Source organism: Oncorhynchus mykiss, chromosome 3, assembly GCF_013265735.2.
Source record: "Oncorhynchus mykiss isolate Arlee chromosome 3, USDA_OmykA_1.1, whole genome shotgun sequence".
NCBI classification, from domain to species: domain Eukaryota; kingdom Metazoa; phylum Chordata; class Actinopteri; order Salmoniformes; family Salmonidae; genus Oncorhynchus; species Oncorhynchus mykiss.
Genome location: NC_048567.1, coordinates 17,892,984 through 17,912,075, shown reverse-complemented (window position 1 = coordinate 17,912,075; position 19,092 = coordinate 17,892,984). Strand labels below are relative to the sequence as shown.

The 19,092-nt window shown below is 45.5% G+C and overlaps 1 protein-coding gene across 1 annotated transcript in view; it reads right to left on the bottom strand.

Moving 5' to 3' along the window:
- The window catches only part of LOC110511937 (E3 ubiquitin-protein ligase znrf2), a 79,155-nt gene that overhangs the window by 25,355 nt on the left and 34,708 nt on the right, over positions 1–19,092 (bottom strand). The window contains exon 2 of the mRNA XM_021592615.2: positions 10,130–10,225. Within this exon, the coding sequence (XP_021448290.2) occupies positions 10,130–10,225 (96 nt within the window). The remainder of the gene's footprint in view (positions 1–10,129; positions 10,226–19,092) is intronic.

The window sequence follows — 19,092 nt, the reverse complement described above, 5'->3', positions numbered from 1 at the left end:
GGAGGGGCCTGTATGGGGAGGGAGGGGCCTGTATGGGGAGGGTGGGGTCTGTAAGTGGAGGGGTCTGTATGGGGAGGGTGGGGTCTGTATGGGGAGGGTGGGGCCTGTATGGGGAGGGTGGGGCCTGTATGGGGAGGGTGGGCCTGTATGAGGAGGGTGGGGTCTGTAAGTGGAGGGGTCTGTATGGGGAGGGTGGGGTCTGTATGGGGAGGGTGGGGCCTGTATGGGGAGGGTGGGGCCTGTATGGGGAGGGTGGGCCTGTATGAGGAGGGTGGGGTCTGTATGGGGAGGTTGGGGCCTGTATGGGGAGGGGTCTGTATGGGGAGGGTGGGGTCTGTATGGGGAGGGTGGGGCCTGTATGGGGAGGGGTCTGTATGGGGAGGGTGGGATCTGTATGGGGAGGGTGGGGCCTGTATGGGGAGGGTGGGGCCTGTATGGGGAGGGTGGGGCCTGTATGGGGAGGGTGGGGCCTGTATGGGGAGGGTGGGCCTGTATGGGGAGGGAGGGGCCTGTATGGAGAGGGAGGGGCCTGTATGGGGAGGGAGGGGCCTGTATGGGGAGGGTGGGGTCTGTAAGGGGAGGGGTCTGTATGGGGAGGGTGGGGTCTGTATGGGGAGGGTGGGGCCTGTATGGGGAGGGTGGGGCCTGTATGGGGAGGGTGGGCCTGTATGAGGAGGGTGGGGTCTGTATGGGGAGGTTGGGGCCTGTATGGGGAGGGGTCTGTATGGGGAGGGTGGGGCCTGTATGGGGAGGGTGGGGCCTGTATGGGGAGGGTGGGCCTGTATGAGGAGGGTGGGGTCTGTATGGGGAGGTTGGGGCCTGTATGGGGAGGGGTCTGTATGGGGAGGGTGGGGCCTGTATGGGGAGGGTGGGGCCTGTATGGGGAGGGTGGGGCCTGTATGGGGAGGGTGGGCCTGTATGGGGAGGGTGGGGTCTGTATGGGGAGGGTGGGGTCTGTATGGGGATGGAGGGGTCTGTATGGGGAGGGAGGGGTCTGTATGGGGAGGGTGGGGCCTGTATGGGGAAGGTGGGCCTGTATGGGGAGGGTGGGGTCTGTATGGGGAGGGAGGGGTCTGTATGGAGGGAGGGCCTGTATGGGGAGGGTGGGCCTGTATAGGGAGGGTGGGCCTGTATGGGGAGGGTGAAAGCTTTTCATGTAGAGCTAATCATAGAAACACATTGAGAAACTCCTCTCATATTCCCTTTAAATGACACACCAGGGTTTCTTCACAGGATTATCTATCTGTATCAGATGGCTGTGTGTGCCCTAGAAAAGCCTGTGTGTGGGTCATGCTTGTTTTATTGTGCCTGTTGATGGCAGTAGGATACCTGGACAAGACAAGACAAGACATGCAGGCAGTCTATACTTGTTTGCTTAAACAAAGAGGAGACATTGTGGCAATGCCATGTGTTTCAATTCCAATAGTACTGATGGCTATGGGGATGGTATGAGAGGATGGGGAGGAGGAGGGACGAGGTAGAGGTTGGGGGAGGGGGAGGGAGGAGAAGGATGATGGGGGAAGGAGAAGGTGGGAAGGACGAGGAGGATGATGGGGGGGGGGGGGGGAGAGGATGGGGGAGGGACGAGGAAGCGCGGGGGCTATTAGATACTGTCTTTGAGGTGCACAAAGCAAACAGCTCAGAAGCACATGAACATGCTGATTAAACACCTTCAGGATGTATGGCGTGTGTGTGTATTTGTGAGTGAGTGTGTTTGGTGTGTGTGTGTGTGTGTGTGTGTGTGTGTGTGTGTGTGTGTGTGAGAGAGAGAGAGAGATAGAAAGCGTGTGTACACACATCTGTGTTTGCATGTGTGAGTGTGTGCTAAAAGTCAAAGATTACAGCTTCTAAACTCTGTTAGTGTGTGTTGTCTGGACTGAGCTCAGCTAGTAATAGTCTCAGGACACACAGACAGGGACAGTTAGGGAACCAGGGAAAAGTCTCGATCAACATTAGACTACACAGGCCTCATAAAGACATTGTTAGCATCTCCCTCTACACAGACCACTGGCCATTAATTTCAATCACTTCACGACACATGCAAGCAGTTGCACGCACACTCACACACTCTCACACACTCACACACTCACACACTCACACACTCACACACTCACACACTCACACACTCACACACTCACACTAACCCTCGTTAACATGCGCAGCTGATTCACCATCTTTGAGTCTAACGACAGGTCAGAGGCCTGTGTCGTGATGGAGGACCATGTTACTGTGGTAATGGGGTCGGTGACGTTAGCGTGTGTCATGGGTCGTCTATATACCAGACAGACACAGAACGGATGATTAGCAAAACAATCTCTGGAAAAACTGTCTCTCTAGCTAGAAACGGGAGGAAGAAAACGTGACACTAAGTGTTCGCCCCAAATGGCAGCCTATTCCCTTACTTTTGACCAGGGCCCATTTGGGACTAGCCCTAATTTAAATCATGAGCGCTGACCAAGAGAAGGAATGGCATATTAATACAGTGTATTATTAACCTGAATGCACTCTAATGTAGCCGACAGATGAACACCACCAAGATAAAAATCATCATCAATAGTGTTCAGAACGTATTCTACTTCTCTCAAAAACACATTATTTACACCAACGTGACTGTATTAGGATAGATAACGAATCATATTTAGTATTAGTATTTTAGGGAATAGAGTGTAAGTGTACTGTAGTACTGTAGAGGGAGACAGTGCTAGGACAGGGAAACTAGTGAGCACAGAACTGCTAGACGGCTTCTCAGCAGGGGATTTCTATCGTCATGGAAATGCACACACACAAGTAAAGGTGTGTTTTCCATCAGCAAAGAAGATCAAAACACAGATTCTCAAGCCTTTCTGTAACTTTGTTTTTCCACCATGTCCCAGCCAAGAATAACAGAGAGAAACAGGAGCGGTGGGAGGTGTCAATCATGGTACAATATTACCATAAATCAAACGGTGAAACCCTATTCTAACATGGAACAAACCATAGAAAATGTGGCCTATCTCTCTCTATCTGTCAGACCAATAGACTCTCTGATCACCGCCAAGAGAGGGCTGTCTCCAGCCTCCACACTCCACACTCCAGCCCTGTGGTTCTTTGCAGGCATTGACAGGGTTGTGGAGGGGGAAAGTGCAGCTGGCTTTGGCCTGGTTGATTAAATGGGCAGTCTGGCTCTCTCTCTCTCTCTCCACTCCCCGTCTCTTTCTCTCTCTCCTCTATTTTCCCTCTCTGGGTATGCCTGCCTGCCTGCTGCCCTGCATGTTAAAGCTGCTCCTCTTGGCTCAGTGTCAGAGCAGGGTTCTCTGCTGGGACTCTCCACATTCCAACTTACTGCCAACTTCCTTTTCAGCAAAAAAAGAAGAGCCTGAAAAGCAGGGACTAATTGATACCTGTCCACACTGACTCATCATCATGGCCTTATCTCCCTGTCCTTACTGTAATTAGCCTATAGGGGCTTCCTGCCCAGCCCGTGCCACACAGAGAGGACTTCGGTGTGTGTGTGTGTATGCGTGGCCCTCCAGGTCTAAAAGGAGTCCTTGTGGCTTTAGAGTTACCCAGGATCTGTGCTGTTGAATCAGACTCAGGGCTCAGTGGTGTGTTGTGTTCACTGTTTAGAATGAGAGGAGGCTCAACATTGATCCTGTGGTATTGTCTAAATTCATCTTTAGCCATGGTTTAGTGCTCTCTGTGTATGAGCTGGGCAGAGAAAGGATGCAGGGAATGTATTATACTAGCTAGGCTACCCCTGCCTTTCCCTCTTAGGTAGACACACACACGACATGTCCCCCTGCCCCCTCAAGCCCAGACATTCTCCTCAGACAGACAGACAGACAGACAGACAACACCAGTCTCCAGCACTAACAGCAGTACTGCAGTGTTCTCAGAGTTCAACACCAACACCTCTCTGTAGTAGTACATCTGACAGGCTACTGTATTGTGTCTATGTGTGAGTGTGGTTTGTGCTGTCTTCTCCCGAGTCATTAGGACAGTGTCACACAACACAGGACTATGATACAGTAACACACAGATAGTAAGGGGGCTAGGCAGTAAATGCCGTATCTGGAGTGTCCGGTTTGAGTGCCTGGACTGTGGAGGGAGAGTCCCCTCTCTCACTATCATTGGTTGCTCAGGGCCTACTGCTACTTCCTGTTTCCTGGTCCAATCAGAGTGTCTCAGGAACAAGACAGTGTAGCGTCATGACGTGGCCCTCTATGGGTATAGCGCGTGCCTTCCCCCTCTCTCTCCTCTCCTACACCCAGGTTCTGTTATCTCAGAGACTCTCTCCTCCTGGCCATGCAGAAAGAGACACATAGAGAGAACAAAGGAATTTCTTCTACATCACAGAACTTGAGAACTGAACAATATCCATGTTTTGGAGAATGTGTAAACGGTCAGTGGAGTAGCCAGCTACGACCCGGTCCGTTTTGTTTCATGTTTGTGACCTCATGAAAGACAATACAGCCACATTACCATAACTCTGTTCATACAGGTGCCTCCATTATGAGGTTTGCGTCTAATTATGGTATAAAATGAATGAGTAAAGATGAAACTATTTGTGAAATGATGTAATGATGTTAATGTGAGAGCATTCCCTTTCAAGTTTAACTAAGTCATTGGCCCACCTTGGGAAATCTTCTTCAGACCATGCATACCCCAGTTAGCTGAGGGGCAAAGGTTTGAGTAGAGACCACAAAAACCTCAGTTTAAGCTAAGGTTGTAATGGTTGTTGAATTCCTAACCATACCACGTGGAGCATTGGCTACACGGCGGGAAATGGTTAGGGAACCTCCCCTATCATTTCCTTGTAACCATCTCTACTGTTTGTTTGTTTATGCATTTCTGTGATGATTTAGTTAGGTAGTAAATAAATGATGAAGACAATTGTATGGATGATTCATAGTAAAGGCTGGGTTCATGCAGATAACCAACAATTTACGACATTTGGAATGAGACTAACGTGAGGTAAAGAATAATTCATTAATTAGAAGACTAATTGATCAGATATTAAAATATCTGAAGAGTTATATTAAGAAAATTATAACTTTGTAATCTGAAGATTTTCCTTGGTGCCACAACTTCCTAGTTAATTACATTTGCATGATTAGTTTAAACACGTAATTATAATTACAGAGAATTGATTTGATAAAATAAGTCTTCACTTTAAAACTTCTTGATGCACCCATCCCGTTACCGGGATCATTTTCGTCAACATCCGCTGAATTGCAGAGCGCCAAATTCAAATTCAATTACTAAAAATATTTCATTTTCATAAAATCACAAGTGCAATATAGCAAAACACAGTTTAGCTTGTTGTTAATACACCTGGTGTGTCAGATTTCAAAAAAGCTTTTCGGCAAAAGCATACCAAGCGTTTATGTAAGGACATCTCACTCAGCAGACAATACATTAAACAGCAAGCAGCCAAGTAGATTGGTCACGAAAGTCAGAAAAGCAATAAAACGAATCGCTTAGGTTTGATGATCTTCGGATGTTTGCACTCACGAGACTCCCCGACTCCCAAAATGTTCCTTTTGTTCCATAAAGATTATTCTTTATATCCAAAATAAGTTATATTCAACCAATAACTTGGTTGGCGCGTTATGTTCAGAAATCCACAGGCTCGAGCGGTCACGACCAGGCAGACGAAAATTCCAAATAGTATCCGTAAAGTTCTTAGAAACATGTCAAACGTTTTTTTATAATCAATCCTCAGGTTGTTTTTACAATATATAATCAATAATATTTCAACCGGGACTGTAGCTTCTTCAATAGGAGAGAGAAAATGTCTGCTCCAAGCTGTTGCGCATGCAAAACGCTGCTGGCACCCAGCCATACAATGACGCAATGTGATCTTTCTCGCTCATTTTTCAAAATAAAAGCCTGAAACTATGTCTAAAGACTGTTCACACCATGGGGAAGCCATAGGAAAGGGAATATGGTTGATATCCCTTTAAATGGAGCAAAGGCAGGCAATGGAACAGAGAGCTTTCAGGAAAAGCAGCACTTCCGGGTTGGATTTTCCTCAGGTTTTCACCTGCAAAATCAGTTCTGTTATACTCACAGACAATATTTTGACAGTTTTGGAAACTTTAGAGTGTTTTCTATCCTAATCTGACAATTATATGCAGAGAGAGAGTACAGAGAGAGAGAGAGAGAAAGAGAGATAGAGAAAGAGGGAGAGAGAGGGAGACAGCGAGAGAGAGGGTAAGTGAGAGAGGTAATGGGATTTGCTTGGGGAGTAGGGCCAGTTGTGTGAAAAAGAAGCTTCCATTCTCATCCTCTCTTTCTCTCTCGTGTCCCGTACTGCAGAGCAATAGAACAGGTAGAAACACAGAGCTGGCTGTCAGAGTGGTGCTGAGAGAGGAGGGGAGAGAGGAGGAGAGGATGAGAGGTAGAAACACAGAGCAGGCTGTCAGAGTGGTGCTGAGAGAGGAGGGGAGAGAGGAGGAGAGGATGAGAGGTAGAAACACAGAGCAGGCTGTCAGAGTGGTGCTGAGAGGGGAGAGGAGAGAGGAGGAGAGGAGAGGTAGAAACACAGAGCAGGCTGTCAGAGTGGTGCTGAGAGAGGAGGGGAGAGAGGAGGAGAGGTAGAAACACAGAGCTGGCTGTCAGAGTGGTGCTGAGAGAGGAGAGAAGAGAGGAGGAGAGGTAGAAACACAGAGCAGGCTGTCAGAGTGGTGCTGAGAGGAGAGAAGAGAGGAGGAGAGGTAGAAACACAGAGCTGGTTGTCAGAGTGGTTCTGAGAGAGGAGAGAAGAGAGGAGGAGAGGTAGAAACACAGAGCAGGCTGTCAGAGTGGTGCTGAGAGAGGAGAGAAGAGAGGAGGAGAGGTAGAAACACAGAGCAGGCTGTCAGAGTGGTGCTGAGAGGAGAGAAGAGAGGAGGAGAGGTAGAAACACAAAGCTGGTTGTCAGAGTGGTGCTGAGAGAGGAGAGAAGAGAGGAGGAGAGGTAGAAACACAGAGCAGGCTGTCAGAGTGGTGCTGAGAGAGGAGAGAAGGAGAGGAGGAGAGGAGGAGAGGTAGAAACACAGAGCAGGCTGTCAGAGTGGTGCTGAGAGAGGAGAGTAGGGAGGAGAGGAGAAGAGGGAGGAGAGGGATCAGTGATAATCTCTCCTGTCCACCTCCATTACACTCCTCTTCACATGACTGATGAGCCAGACCAGACCTGCACAAGGGAACACTAACAATCATCTCTCTCTCCATATTCAGACACATAAAGTAGAGTAAGGTGTATCGCTCTCTCTCACCCTCCTTCTGTCTCTCCCTCTCTATTTTCCTTTTCTCTCCCCCCTCCACTCCCCCTCTATCCCTGTATCTCTCATACTCTCCCTCTCTCTCCGGACACAGAGATTAGCTAGAGAGGAGTGGAGAATGCAGAAAGCCTGGAGGACAGCATAGGACACAGTGCTCAGGAAGATAATGACTGGCTGAAAAGAGTCTGTCTACAGGGGTACCAGGGCAGGCCAGGACAGGGGGATAAACCTATTCAGAGAAGGATGGGAGGGGGGAGTAAAGAGAGTGAAAGTCATGACTCACCACTCATACCCCAGCCAGTCTTCTCTAAGGTCTATTAACCCAGTAAAATGGCCTCCATTACTGGAGAATGTGACACATCTCTGATGACCAGCAGGTTTTGTTTAAACGCTGTTGGGCTGTTTAAAACCTGGGGATTATCTTTAAACAGCAGCACTTGTCCTCTCTGTCAACTGGGTGTGTTTAAAAAACCCTTCTTCAGGCTGAGGGAGACGAAACAAGAGGTTTAAAGTCCACATGACTGATACATCCGTCTGGGGCTTGACCATATACTTGGTCTCCTCTGATGCAGGCAGGCAGGGGTGAGATTGTGTCACAGATAGCACATAAACACAGACAACCACAATATCAGGAGTGAAGCGCGCGCGCGCACGCGCACACACACACACACACACACACACACACACACACACACACACACACACACACACACACACACTACCAACCCTTAATTCATCCCTCCACCGTGTTTGATGATGGATGCCTTTCCCTCAGTCTTGTTGGTGTATGAGAATGATGAATAATGCTCTTCCATCACGGTCACACTAAACGGTCACACTAAAAACAAGCAGACACAGAGAAACTGCTGCTGCCACCCTTACCCACTCCTGAGCCAAGATGAATTCCTGTTTGACTAGGCTTATACAGCAAGTCACTGTGGACTGAAGCTCCTCCATGATCCAATAATATAACAGTCATAGAAGTGTCCAGAATTTGACCTCTGCTGAAAAAAATAATATTGGCTACATGAGCTGCCAGACATGTGAGAGGACTGCTCAGAGAAGAGAAACAGACACATATTATTGCATCAGAGGTCGCTATGTCTCAGTGTTGAATGCACACTGGGCTATGTTGTTGATGTTGAGGAAGTCATGGAGTATACAAGAGCTAACAATACATTTGTGTGATTATTATTAATCTTATCAGTAAAACCTCACCCAAATGGCCCTCTATTCCCTACATAGTGCATAACTTTTGCCCAGGTCACATAGGGCTTTAGTCAAAATTAGTGCACTGTATAGTGAATGAGGTGCCATTTGGGATGCAGACAACATGCAGTCATTTGTTTTCTGACTAACTGAGTCCTTCCTACATGCTGACTTAGTGCTTAGAAGGGGCCACTACAAACTCCTTTTTAGAGCTATTAGGCAATGACTTCCAGAGCCTGGGACGATCGTAGGAAGTATTTAAATGTAGAGTTGGAATGGAAAAGAGAGTGTGGGAGGTGTGGGAGGCAGAAATGTGTGTGTGTGTGTGTGGTCTGTGCTACTCTGTGCTCCAGAAACACACAGTGAGCATGAGGTCATATCCCCTTGATGAAGCAAGAGGAAATTAGCCATCCCTTTAAGACTGATGCGATAGTTCTTAATAAATCAAACACCACTGGACCTTTCTTAAAATAAGATAGAGGGCTGAGCTCTGAGTGTGTATGTGTGTATGTATGTATGTATGTAGCCTAGTGGTTAGAGCGTTGGACTAGTAACCGGAAGGCTGCAAGTTCAAATCCCCGAGCTGACAAGGTACAAATCTGTCGTTCTGCCCCTGAACAGGCAGTTAACCCACTGTTCCTAGGCCGTCATTGAAAATAAGAATTTGTTCTTCACTGACATGCCTAGCAAAATAAAGGTAAAATATTTTTTTTGTAAAAAAATTACATGTGTGTGTGTGTGTGTGTGGGGAACTCTGCTTCTTCTCAACCAGGAATGTAAACAGGGCTAAAAGTAAGCTAGGGGGCTCCAACTTTCCCCTCTCACTGCTGTATCCTAGTTTACATCTCCCCTGCAGAGATTACAGTATCAAATACATTACATGTTTTCACTGTCATTCACATAAACACTGTCCACTTAAGACTTGCGACCTGTTCAGTTTGTTTATGAAGAGAAGGCCCATAAATCTATTGTACCAGTCATCAGAAAGAGATTAAGAAACCAGGGGGAGATGCAATTGATTAGGAACCTTAGATTACAATTATTTATGGACTAGATCACTCATAACCATAGTAATAGGACTTGTTCTTCCACTGAGCCCCTACCCAGCCTGTTATGATGTACTTGGCTGTGTGTTGGCACCATAGTAATTCCACTGGGTGTTTATATAGACTGACAATGACTGAAAACGTGCAAAGGCTGATTAAGGCATTAAAGCGGCAACACAATGGGAGACAAATGAAAGATAAAGATAGAGAGTTTGTGTTTGAATTGAACTGCAGAGAGAGGAGAGTTATTTTTATCAATTTAGGCAGACAGTATTGGACAGACCAGGGAGTCAGGTGACAGTGACAGTCCCCTCTGTAACAGATCTGCCATAAAACACTTTGTCTTGCCATTATGATTACACAGACACAGAGCTAACACCTGCCGTGACACTAGTCACATTAGTCACTGAAGGGGAGGAGGAGTGGTATTGTAACTGCCAAACATCAGGCAGCTCATTCAGACACTGTCTGACAGCAACCATGTTGCAATAAATTAGCTTGTCAATTAACTCACAGACAGCCACGGCAACGTCTCGTCTGGCCACACACACTAAGCCCTTCCCCTTCACAAGCACCCGTTCAGCAAAGGAGAACAGTCTAGGGGTAGGGGAGTAAAGTAAGCAGTCTTACCGTTATAAGTCACTCTGGGTTTGGTCAAGCACATGACGATGTGTAGATCCATCTCATCCGTGGAGACAAACTTGGAGCAGACAGGGCACATGAAGCCTGCATGGAGGGAGAAGGGAGGAGGAAAGGAAGACCAAGTGGTAAATATGAGAAATCTAATTCTGTAAAGGGAAATCATTAAGTACCTACGTATATTGTTACCATAACACAGCATCACACACCCGAACCCCTCCGCCCAGCCATCACGACATTCTCTCTCTGACATTACAAACTGAATTCTCCCTATTACATTCTCCTGTAATTACACTATGAGTCACACTCAATAATCTCCCTGTGATATTAACAGCAAAGATGATAAAATGAGGTGATATTTAACACTGATTGCAAAGCTTGTCTTGACATTATCACTATGATGCAGCAGATTGCAGAGACGCCCTTTAAACTGAGATTATTAATGATCGTGTTTGGTAACTCTGCACTAAACAGTTAACACAACTAGACAGCCAAACAGACTGACAGACAGGGTTTAATATTGTTAATGATGATGTGGTATGATAACATGTGGTTAGTGTAGGACTGATAGGGGTAGTATAGGAGGTATCTATCATTTGACTGGACTAGCAGCTGGGTTTATGGCAACCACCTCGGGTGGGCACAGAGGGAGGGAGTGTGTGTGTGTATGTGTGTGTATGTATGTATGTATGTATGTGAGTGAGTGAGTGAGTGTATGTCTGTGTGAGTGTGTGTGTGAGTGTGTGTGTATGTATGTGAGTGAGTGTGTGTGAGTGTGTGTATGTATGTACAGTGAGGGAAAAAAGTATTTGATCCCCTGCTGATTTTGTACGTTTGCCCACTGACAAAGAAATGATCAGTCTATAATTTTAATGGTAGTTTTATTTGAACAGTGAGAGACAGAATAACAACAAAAAAATCCATAAAAACACATGTCAAAAATGTTATAAATTGATTCGCATTTTAATGAGGGAAATAAGTATTTGACCCCCTCTCAATCAGAAAGATTTCTGGCTCCCAGGTGTATTTTATACAGGTAACGAACTGAGATTAGGAGCACACTCTTAAAGGGAGTGCTCCTAATCTCAGTTTGTTACCTGTATAAAAGACACCTGTCCACAGAAGCAATCAATCCATCAGATTCTAAACTCTCCACCATGGCCAAGACCAAAGAGCTCTCCAAGGATGTCAGGGACAAGATTGTAGACCTACACAAGGCTGGAATGAGCTACAAGACCATCGCCAAGCAGCTTGGTGAGAAGGTGACAACAGTTGGTGCGATTATTAGCAAATGGAAGAAACACAAAAGAACTGTCAATCTCCCTCGGCCTAGGGCTCCATGCAAGATCTCACCTCGTGGAGTTGCAATGATCATGAGAACGGTGAGGAATCAGCCCAGAACTACACGGGAGGATCATGTCAATGATCTCAAGGCAGCTGGGACCATAGTCACCAAGAAAACAATTGGTAACACACTACGCCGTGAAGGACTGAAATCCTGCAGCGCCCGCAAGGTCCCCCTGCTCAAGATAGTGCATATACATGCCCTTCTGAAGTTTGCCAATGAACATCTGAATGATTCAGAGGACAACTGGGTGAAAGTGTTGTGGTCAGATGAGACCAAAATGGAGCTCTTTGGCTTCAACTCAACTCGCTGTGTTTGAAGGAGGAGGAATGCTGCCTATGACCCCAAGAACACAATCCCCACCGTCAAACATGGAGGTGGAAACATTATGCTTTTGGGGGTGTTTTTCTGCAAAGGGGACAGGACAACTACAAGAAACGTCTGACCTCTGTGATTGCCAACGAGGGTTTTGCCACCAAGTACTAAGTCATGTTTTGCAGAGGGGTCAAATACTTAAAATTTAAATGCAAATCAATTTATAACATTTTTGACATGCGTTTTTCTGGATTTTTTTGTTGTTATTCATTCTGTCTCTCACTATTCAAATAAACCTACCTTAAAATTATAGACTGATCATTTCTTTGTCAGTGGGCAAACGTACAAAATCAGCAGGGGATCAAATACTTTTTCCCTCACTGTATGTATGTATGTGTGTATGTGTGTATATATGCGTGAGAATGTGTATGTGTGAGTGTGTGTGTGTGTGTGTGTGTATGTGTATGTATGTATGTGAGTGAGTGTGTATGTGTATGCGTGAGTGTGTGTATGTGTGAGTGTGTGAGTGTGTGTGTATGTATGTATGTGAGTGTGTGACATTATTGCATCAATATTAACACCTGCTCACCATCCATCCCTCGAGTCCAGCTAGTCCGAACTGATAACAGCCCTTTCCTGCTGCCAATGACCAAAAGCTCAGGCAGTCTCCTCGTGGAGTGCAATGAGTGGCAGGTGGTTAGAGCGTTGGACCCATCTGGACAAGAGGAATACCTATGTGAGAATGCTGTTCATTGACTACAGCTCGGCATTCAACACCATAGTACCCTCCAAGCTCGTCATCAAGCTCGAGACCCTGGGTCTCGACCCCGCCCTGTGCAACTGGGTACTGGACTTCCTGACGGGCCGCCCCCAGGTGGTGAGGGTAGGCAACAACATCTCCTCCCCGCTGATCCTCAACACTGGGGCCCCACAAGGGTGCGTTCTGAGCCCTCTCCTGTACTCCCTGTTCACCCACGACTGCGTGGCCACGCACGCCTCCAACTCAATCATCAAGTTTGCGGACGACACAACAGTGGTAGGCTTGATTACCAACAACGACGAGACGGCCTACAGGGAGGAGGTGAGGGCCCTCAGAGTGTGGTGTCAGGAAAATAACCTCACACTCAACGTCAACAAAACTAAGGAGATGATTGTGGACTTCAGGAAACAGCAGAGAGAACACCCCCCTATCCACATCGATGGAACAGTAGTGGAGAGGGTAGCAAGTTTTAAGTTCCTCGGCATACACATCAGAGACAAACTGAATTGGTCCACTCACACAGACAGCATTGTGAAGAAGGCGCAGCAGCGCCTTTTCAACCTCAGGAGGCTGAAGAAATTCGGCTTGTCACCAAAAGCACTCACAAACTTCTACAGATGCACAATCGAGAGCATCCTGGCGGGCTGTATCACCGCCTGGTACGGCAACTGCTCCGCCCTCAACCGTAAGGCTCTCCAGAGGGTAGTGAGGTCTGCACAACGCATCACCGGGGGCAAACTACCTGCCCTCCAGGACACCTACACCACCCGATGTCACAGGAAGGCCATAAAGATCATCAAGGACATCAACCACCCGAGCCACTGCCTGTTCACCCCGCTATCATCCAGAAGGCGAGGTCAGTACAGGTGCATCAAAGCTGGGACCGAGAGACTGAAAAACAGCTTCTATCTCAAGGCCATCAGACTGTTAAACAGCCACCACTAACATTGAGCGGCTGCTGCCAACACACTGACACTGACTCAACTCCAGCCACTTTAATAATGGGAATTGATGGGAAATGATGTAAATATATCACTAGCCACTTTAAACAATGCTACCTTATATAATGTTACTTACCCTACATTATTCATCTCATATGCATACGTATATACTGTACTCTATATCATCGACTGTATCCTTATGTAATACATGTATCACTAGCCACTTTAACTATGCCACTTTGTTTACATACTCATCTCATATGTATATACTGTACTCGATACCATCTACTGTATCTTGCCTATGCTGCTCTGTACCATCACTCATTCATATATCCTTATGTACATATTCTTTATCCCCTTACACTGTGTACAAGACAGTAGTTTTGGAATTGTTAGTTAGATTACTTGTTGGTTATTACTGCATTGTCGGAACTTGAAGCACAAGCATTTCGCTACACTCGCATTAACATCTGCTAACCATGTGTATGTGACAAATAAAATTTGATTTGATTTTGGACTACCCCTGAACGAGGCAGTTAACCCACTGTTCCTAGGCCGTCATTGAAAATAAGAATTTGTACTTAATTGACTTGCCTAGTTAAATAAAGGTAAAATAAAGGTGTAAAAAAACAAAAACAAACAAAAAACGGCCAAATCGGTGTCCAAAAATACCGATTTCTGATTGTTATTAAAATCGGCCCAAATTAATAGGCCATTCCGATTAATCGGTCGACCTCTAGCACACACACACACACACACACACACAGACACACACACACTACATACACACACACATACTACAAACACACACACATACTACAAAACACACAAACACATACTACACACACACACACACACACAAACACACACACATACTACAAACACACACACACACATACTGTACAAACACACAAAGTTGCATGAGCCTTTTACTTCAGTGTGCTAAATCAGGGTAACACAGAGTGTTTCTTGGTAGTCTTAAACAATTCTACTTTGAAACAAAAGTATACACCTCACACACATGGTTATGGTAAAGAATAAGACAGCTGTACCATGTCAGATATAGAGTTGAAGTGTATTAACTTGTGAATTTGCATCCCAATATTACACTTTATATACTGTACATCACAGAAGACTGAAAAATAACATATTTGACATAGAAACACCGGATTTCCGTCTGGTTTTTAGAAATGATCTTCATTAATGATGAAATGATAACTATTAATAACATTCCACCAGGTGAAATTGTGTCACTTCTCTTGCGTTCATTGCACGCAGAGTCAGGGTATATGCAACAGTTTGGGCCGCCTGGCTTGTTGCGAACTAATTTGCCAGAATTTTATGTAATTATGACATAACATTGAAGGTTGTACAATGTAACAGCAATATTTAGATTTATAATTAAGTCTATGATTTGATATTTGATAGAGCAGTCTGACTGAGTGGTGGTAGACAGCAGCAGGCTCGTAAGCATTCATTCAAACAGCACTTTCGTGCGTTTTGCCAGCAGCTCTTGCGCAGTTTATGACTTCAAGCCTATCAACTCCCGAGATTAGGCTGGTGTAACTGATGTGAAATGGCTAGCTAGTTAGTGGGGTGCGCGCTAATAGCGTTTCAAACGTCACTCGCTCTGAGACTTGGAGTAGTTGTTCCCCTTGCTCTGCAAGGGCCGCAGCTTTTGTGGAGCGATGGTTAACGATGCTTCGAGGGTGGCTGTTGTCAATGTGTTCCTGGTTCGAGCCCTGGTAGGGGCGAGGAGAGGGACGGAAGCTACACTGTTACACTGGCAATACGAAAGTGCCTATAAGAACATCCAATAGTCAAAGGTATATGAAATACAAATGGTATAGAGAGAAATAGTCTTATAAATACTATACTATATAAATACTACTATACAACCTAAAACTTCTTACCTTGGAATATTGAAGTCTCATGATAAAAGGAACCACCAGCTTTCATATGTTCTCATGTTCTGAGCAAGGAACTTAAACGTTAGCTTTTTTACCTGGCACATATTGCACTTTTACTTTCTTCTCCAACACTTTGTTTTTGCATTATTTAAACCAAATTGAACATGTTTCATTATTTATTTGAGGCTAAATTGATTTTATTGATGTATTATATTAAGTTAAAATAAGTGTTCATTCAGTATTGTTGTAATTGTCATTATTACAAATAAAGAATTTTAAAAATCTTATTTTAAAAAGCTTTTTTTGGTCCTCCAATAAACGTAATCGGTATTGGCGTTGAAAAATCATAATCGGTCGACCTCTAGTACAGTATGTGTGTGTGTGTGTGTGTGTGTCCGGACTGATCGAGTCTGTCACCCTGGTCTACAAGGCTCCTGGGATTAAGAGATTATTCAGCCAGTGGCCAACAGGTTCTCACCTCAAGGCCCGTTCCCCTCTGCTTATCACACCCATTATATCCTGCAGCTCACTATAGTGTACACAGTGTGTGTGTATGCATGTGTATTTACAGATTATTTCCTGTAAAATACATCCATATAATATATGAGTCATCCTGATGTGTGCATGCAAACAGACCCACAGGCACATTAACCAGGTTTCCATCTTACCATCGCATGCAGAATAATTACCTGACGCATAAAAACGACAGTAATGTCGGTACAATTTGATACAGTCGGACAGACCATTTGTTTGTTCCACAAGGTGGGATCTTGTGTCGGTAAAATGAATTATGCGAGAAATGGCATTGGAGAGGCCTTTATGTGCAAACATTGATATATTAATCATCACATAGACTATAAACTCGGAATCGCGGCAAGATATGCGCCCACCGTCACAACGTGAAAAAGCATTTCAAGTTCATAAGCAGATGAAATAAGTTACGATGAACTTCACATGGTGGTTAAGTGCATGGTGATCATGCACATTTCCAATAGGCTATTATTTGAATGCTGTTGACATAATGATCAGTGCTTGGCTGCCAATTATTTCATCAAATGATCTCGCTCTTATCCATATCTAATCATATAACCCCCCCGCCCACTTTATCAGCCAAGTCTTGTCTAGACAGAGAGCCTGAAGCAAAACTAGATTGTGCATGTTTGTGTGACAAAACCATCTGTAGTTGTGATTGAAACCCACAGCTTTTAATTGGTACATGGGAACTTAACTGCTTCGTCATCACGCAGCCTTTTGTCCACAAAAAGTGGCGGGAACATGCACATATTGTTTTTAATGCAGATTTTAGAATATTCACATGAAAATCCGTCTCCAATTGGATGGAACCCCAGCTATGGACACACACCAGGATGACTGATGTATTATCAGGATGCACTTTCCAGGAAATGAATCTGGAAATACTCCGTCACAACACACACCCCTGTAGGCCCTGCACTCCTACAGGCAACAATCAATCTCTAGCCCAACTCAACTCTGCAGGGGGTACAGTTACGTCTACAGATCTGAAGACAATACTGTAGACAATTTCAGGGGGTAGCCCCGTCTGGGACTCGGTCCGAACCTCTTGACAAGGTTGCAAGGTGTTGGGTTAAGCTTGCTACATTACCCCCTTTCCTTCGGGAGAGCGTGTCCCCACACTTCTCTTTATCAAGTCTCTCACATCACATGTACACTCCTCTTCACGGGCGCCATCCCACTTCAGACACCAATGTGTGTTTGTGTGTGCGTCCGGGTATTTTCAGAATCATTTCCTGGAAAATGCCTCCACAGAATATATGCCTCATCCTGGTGTGCTTGCATACAAACAGACACGTGTGTGTGTGTGTGTGTGTGTGTGTAGATATTGGCTGTACTAAATGCTAATCCCTTTCTGTGGAGAGGATATTGGAGAGGAGGAGAGGAGTGTCCCACTTCCAGCAGGGACTAGAAGAGATAAGAGGAGATAAGGTGGGAAATTCAAAGCTGAACTACTACACAACTCCCTCAGCATAAGCTGACTAACTGAGGGGGTTAACCATCTCTCCTTCGCTCACCTCCTCTTCCCTCCCTCCATTTAGACACCAAGCTGACACCCTCTGCTCTGGCTCTGGCAAAGCAGACTAGCAGACGGGGCAGACGGGGCAGACTATGATGGGGAGAAGGACAGCTGTGACCGTCTCTGTGTCTGCCCAGTGCTCACTATAGGGCACACAGAGTAGGGAGGTGTGCTAGCATGGTATGTCTGCCAACTAGGCCTATAGGACAGAATGGAGCACAGTGGCACAGTATGGCCTGTCTGGCCAGCTGTAGGTCCAGCCAGTCTGGACTCTGGGTGTACTGAGTCAATACAGATCATCTAAAGGTGATGCCGACCGTCACATACTACGTGTTTAGTTTGTATGACTGTTCACCTGACATCTCCAGCCTTCACAAGAGAAGCTATCTACAGTGCCTTGCGAAAGTATTCGGCCCCCTTGAACTTTGCGACCTTTTGCCACATTTCAGGCTTCAAACATAAAGATATAAAACTGTATTTTTTTGTGAAGAATCAACAACAAGTGGGACACAATCATGAAGTGGAATGACATTTATTGGATATTTCAAACTTTTTTAACAAATCAAAAACTGAAACATTGGGCGTGCAAAATTATTCAGCCCCTTTACTTTCAGTGCAGCAAACTCTCTCCAGAAGTTCAGTGAGGATCTCTGAATGATCCAATGTTGACCTAAATGACTAATGATGATAAATACAATCCACCTGTGTGTAATCAAGTCTCCGTATAAATGCACCTGCACTGTGATAGTCTCAGAGGTCCGTTAAAAGCGCAGAGAGCATCATGACGAACAAGGAACACACCAGGCAGGTCCGAGATACTGTTGTGAAGAAGTTTAAAGCCGGATTTGGATACAAAAAGATTTCCCAAGCTTTAAACATCCCAAGGAGCACTGTGCAAGCGATAATATTGAAATGGAAGGAGTATCAGACCACTGCAAATCTACCAAGACCTGGCCGTCCCTCTAAACTTTCAGCTCATACAAGGAGAAGACTGATCAGAGATGCAGCCAAGAGGCCCATGATCACTCTGGATGAACTGCAGAGATCTACAGCTGAGGTGGGAGACTCTGTCCATAGGACAACAATCAGTCGTATATTGCACAAATCTGGCCTTTATGGAAGAGTGGCAAGAAGAAAGCCATTTCTTAAAGATATCCATAAAAAGTGTTGTTTAAAGTTTGCCACAAGCCACCTGGGAGACACACCAAACATGTGGAAGAAGGTGCTCTGGTCAGATGAAACCAAAATTGAACTTTTTGGCAACAATGCAAAACGTTATGTTTGGCGTAAAAGCAACACAGCTGAACACACCATCCCCACTGTCAAACATAGTGGTGGCAGCATCATGGTTTGGGCCTGCTTTTCTTCAGCAGGGACAGGGAAGATGGTTAAAATTGATGGGAAGATGGATGGAGCCAAATACAGGACCATTCTGGAAGAAAACCTGATGGAGTCTGCAAAAGACCTGAGACTGGGACGGAGATTTGTCTTCCAACAAGACAATGATCCAAAACATAAAGCAAAATCTACAATGGAATGGTTAAAAAATAAACATATCCAGGTGTTAGAATGGCCAAGTCAAAGTCCAGACCTGAATCCAATCGAGAATCTGTGGAAAGAACTGAAAACT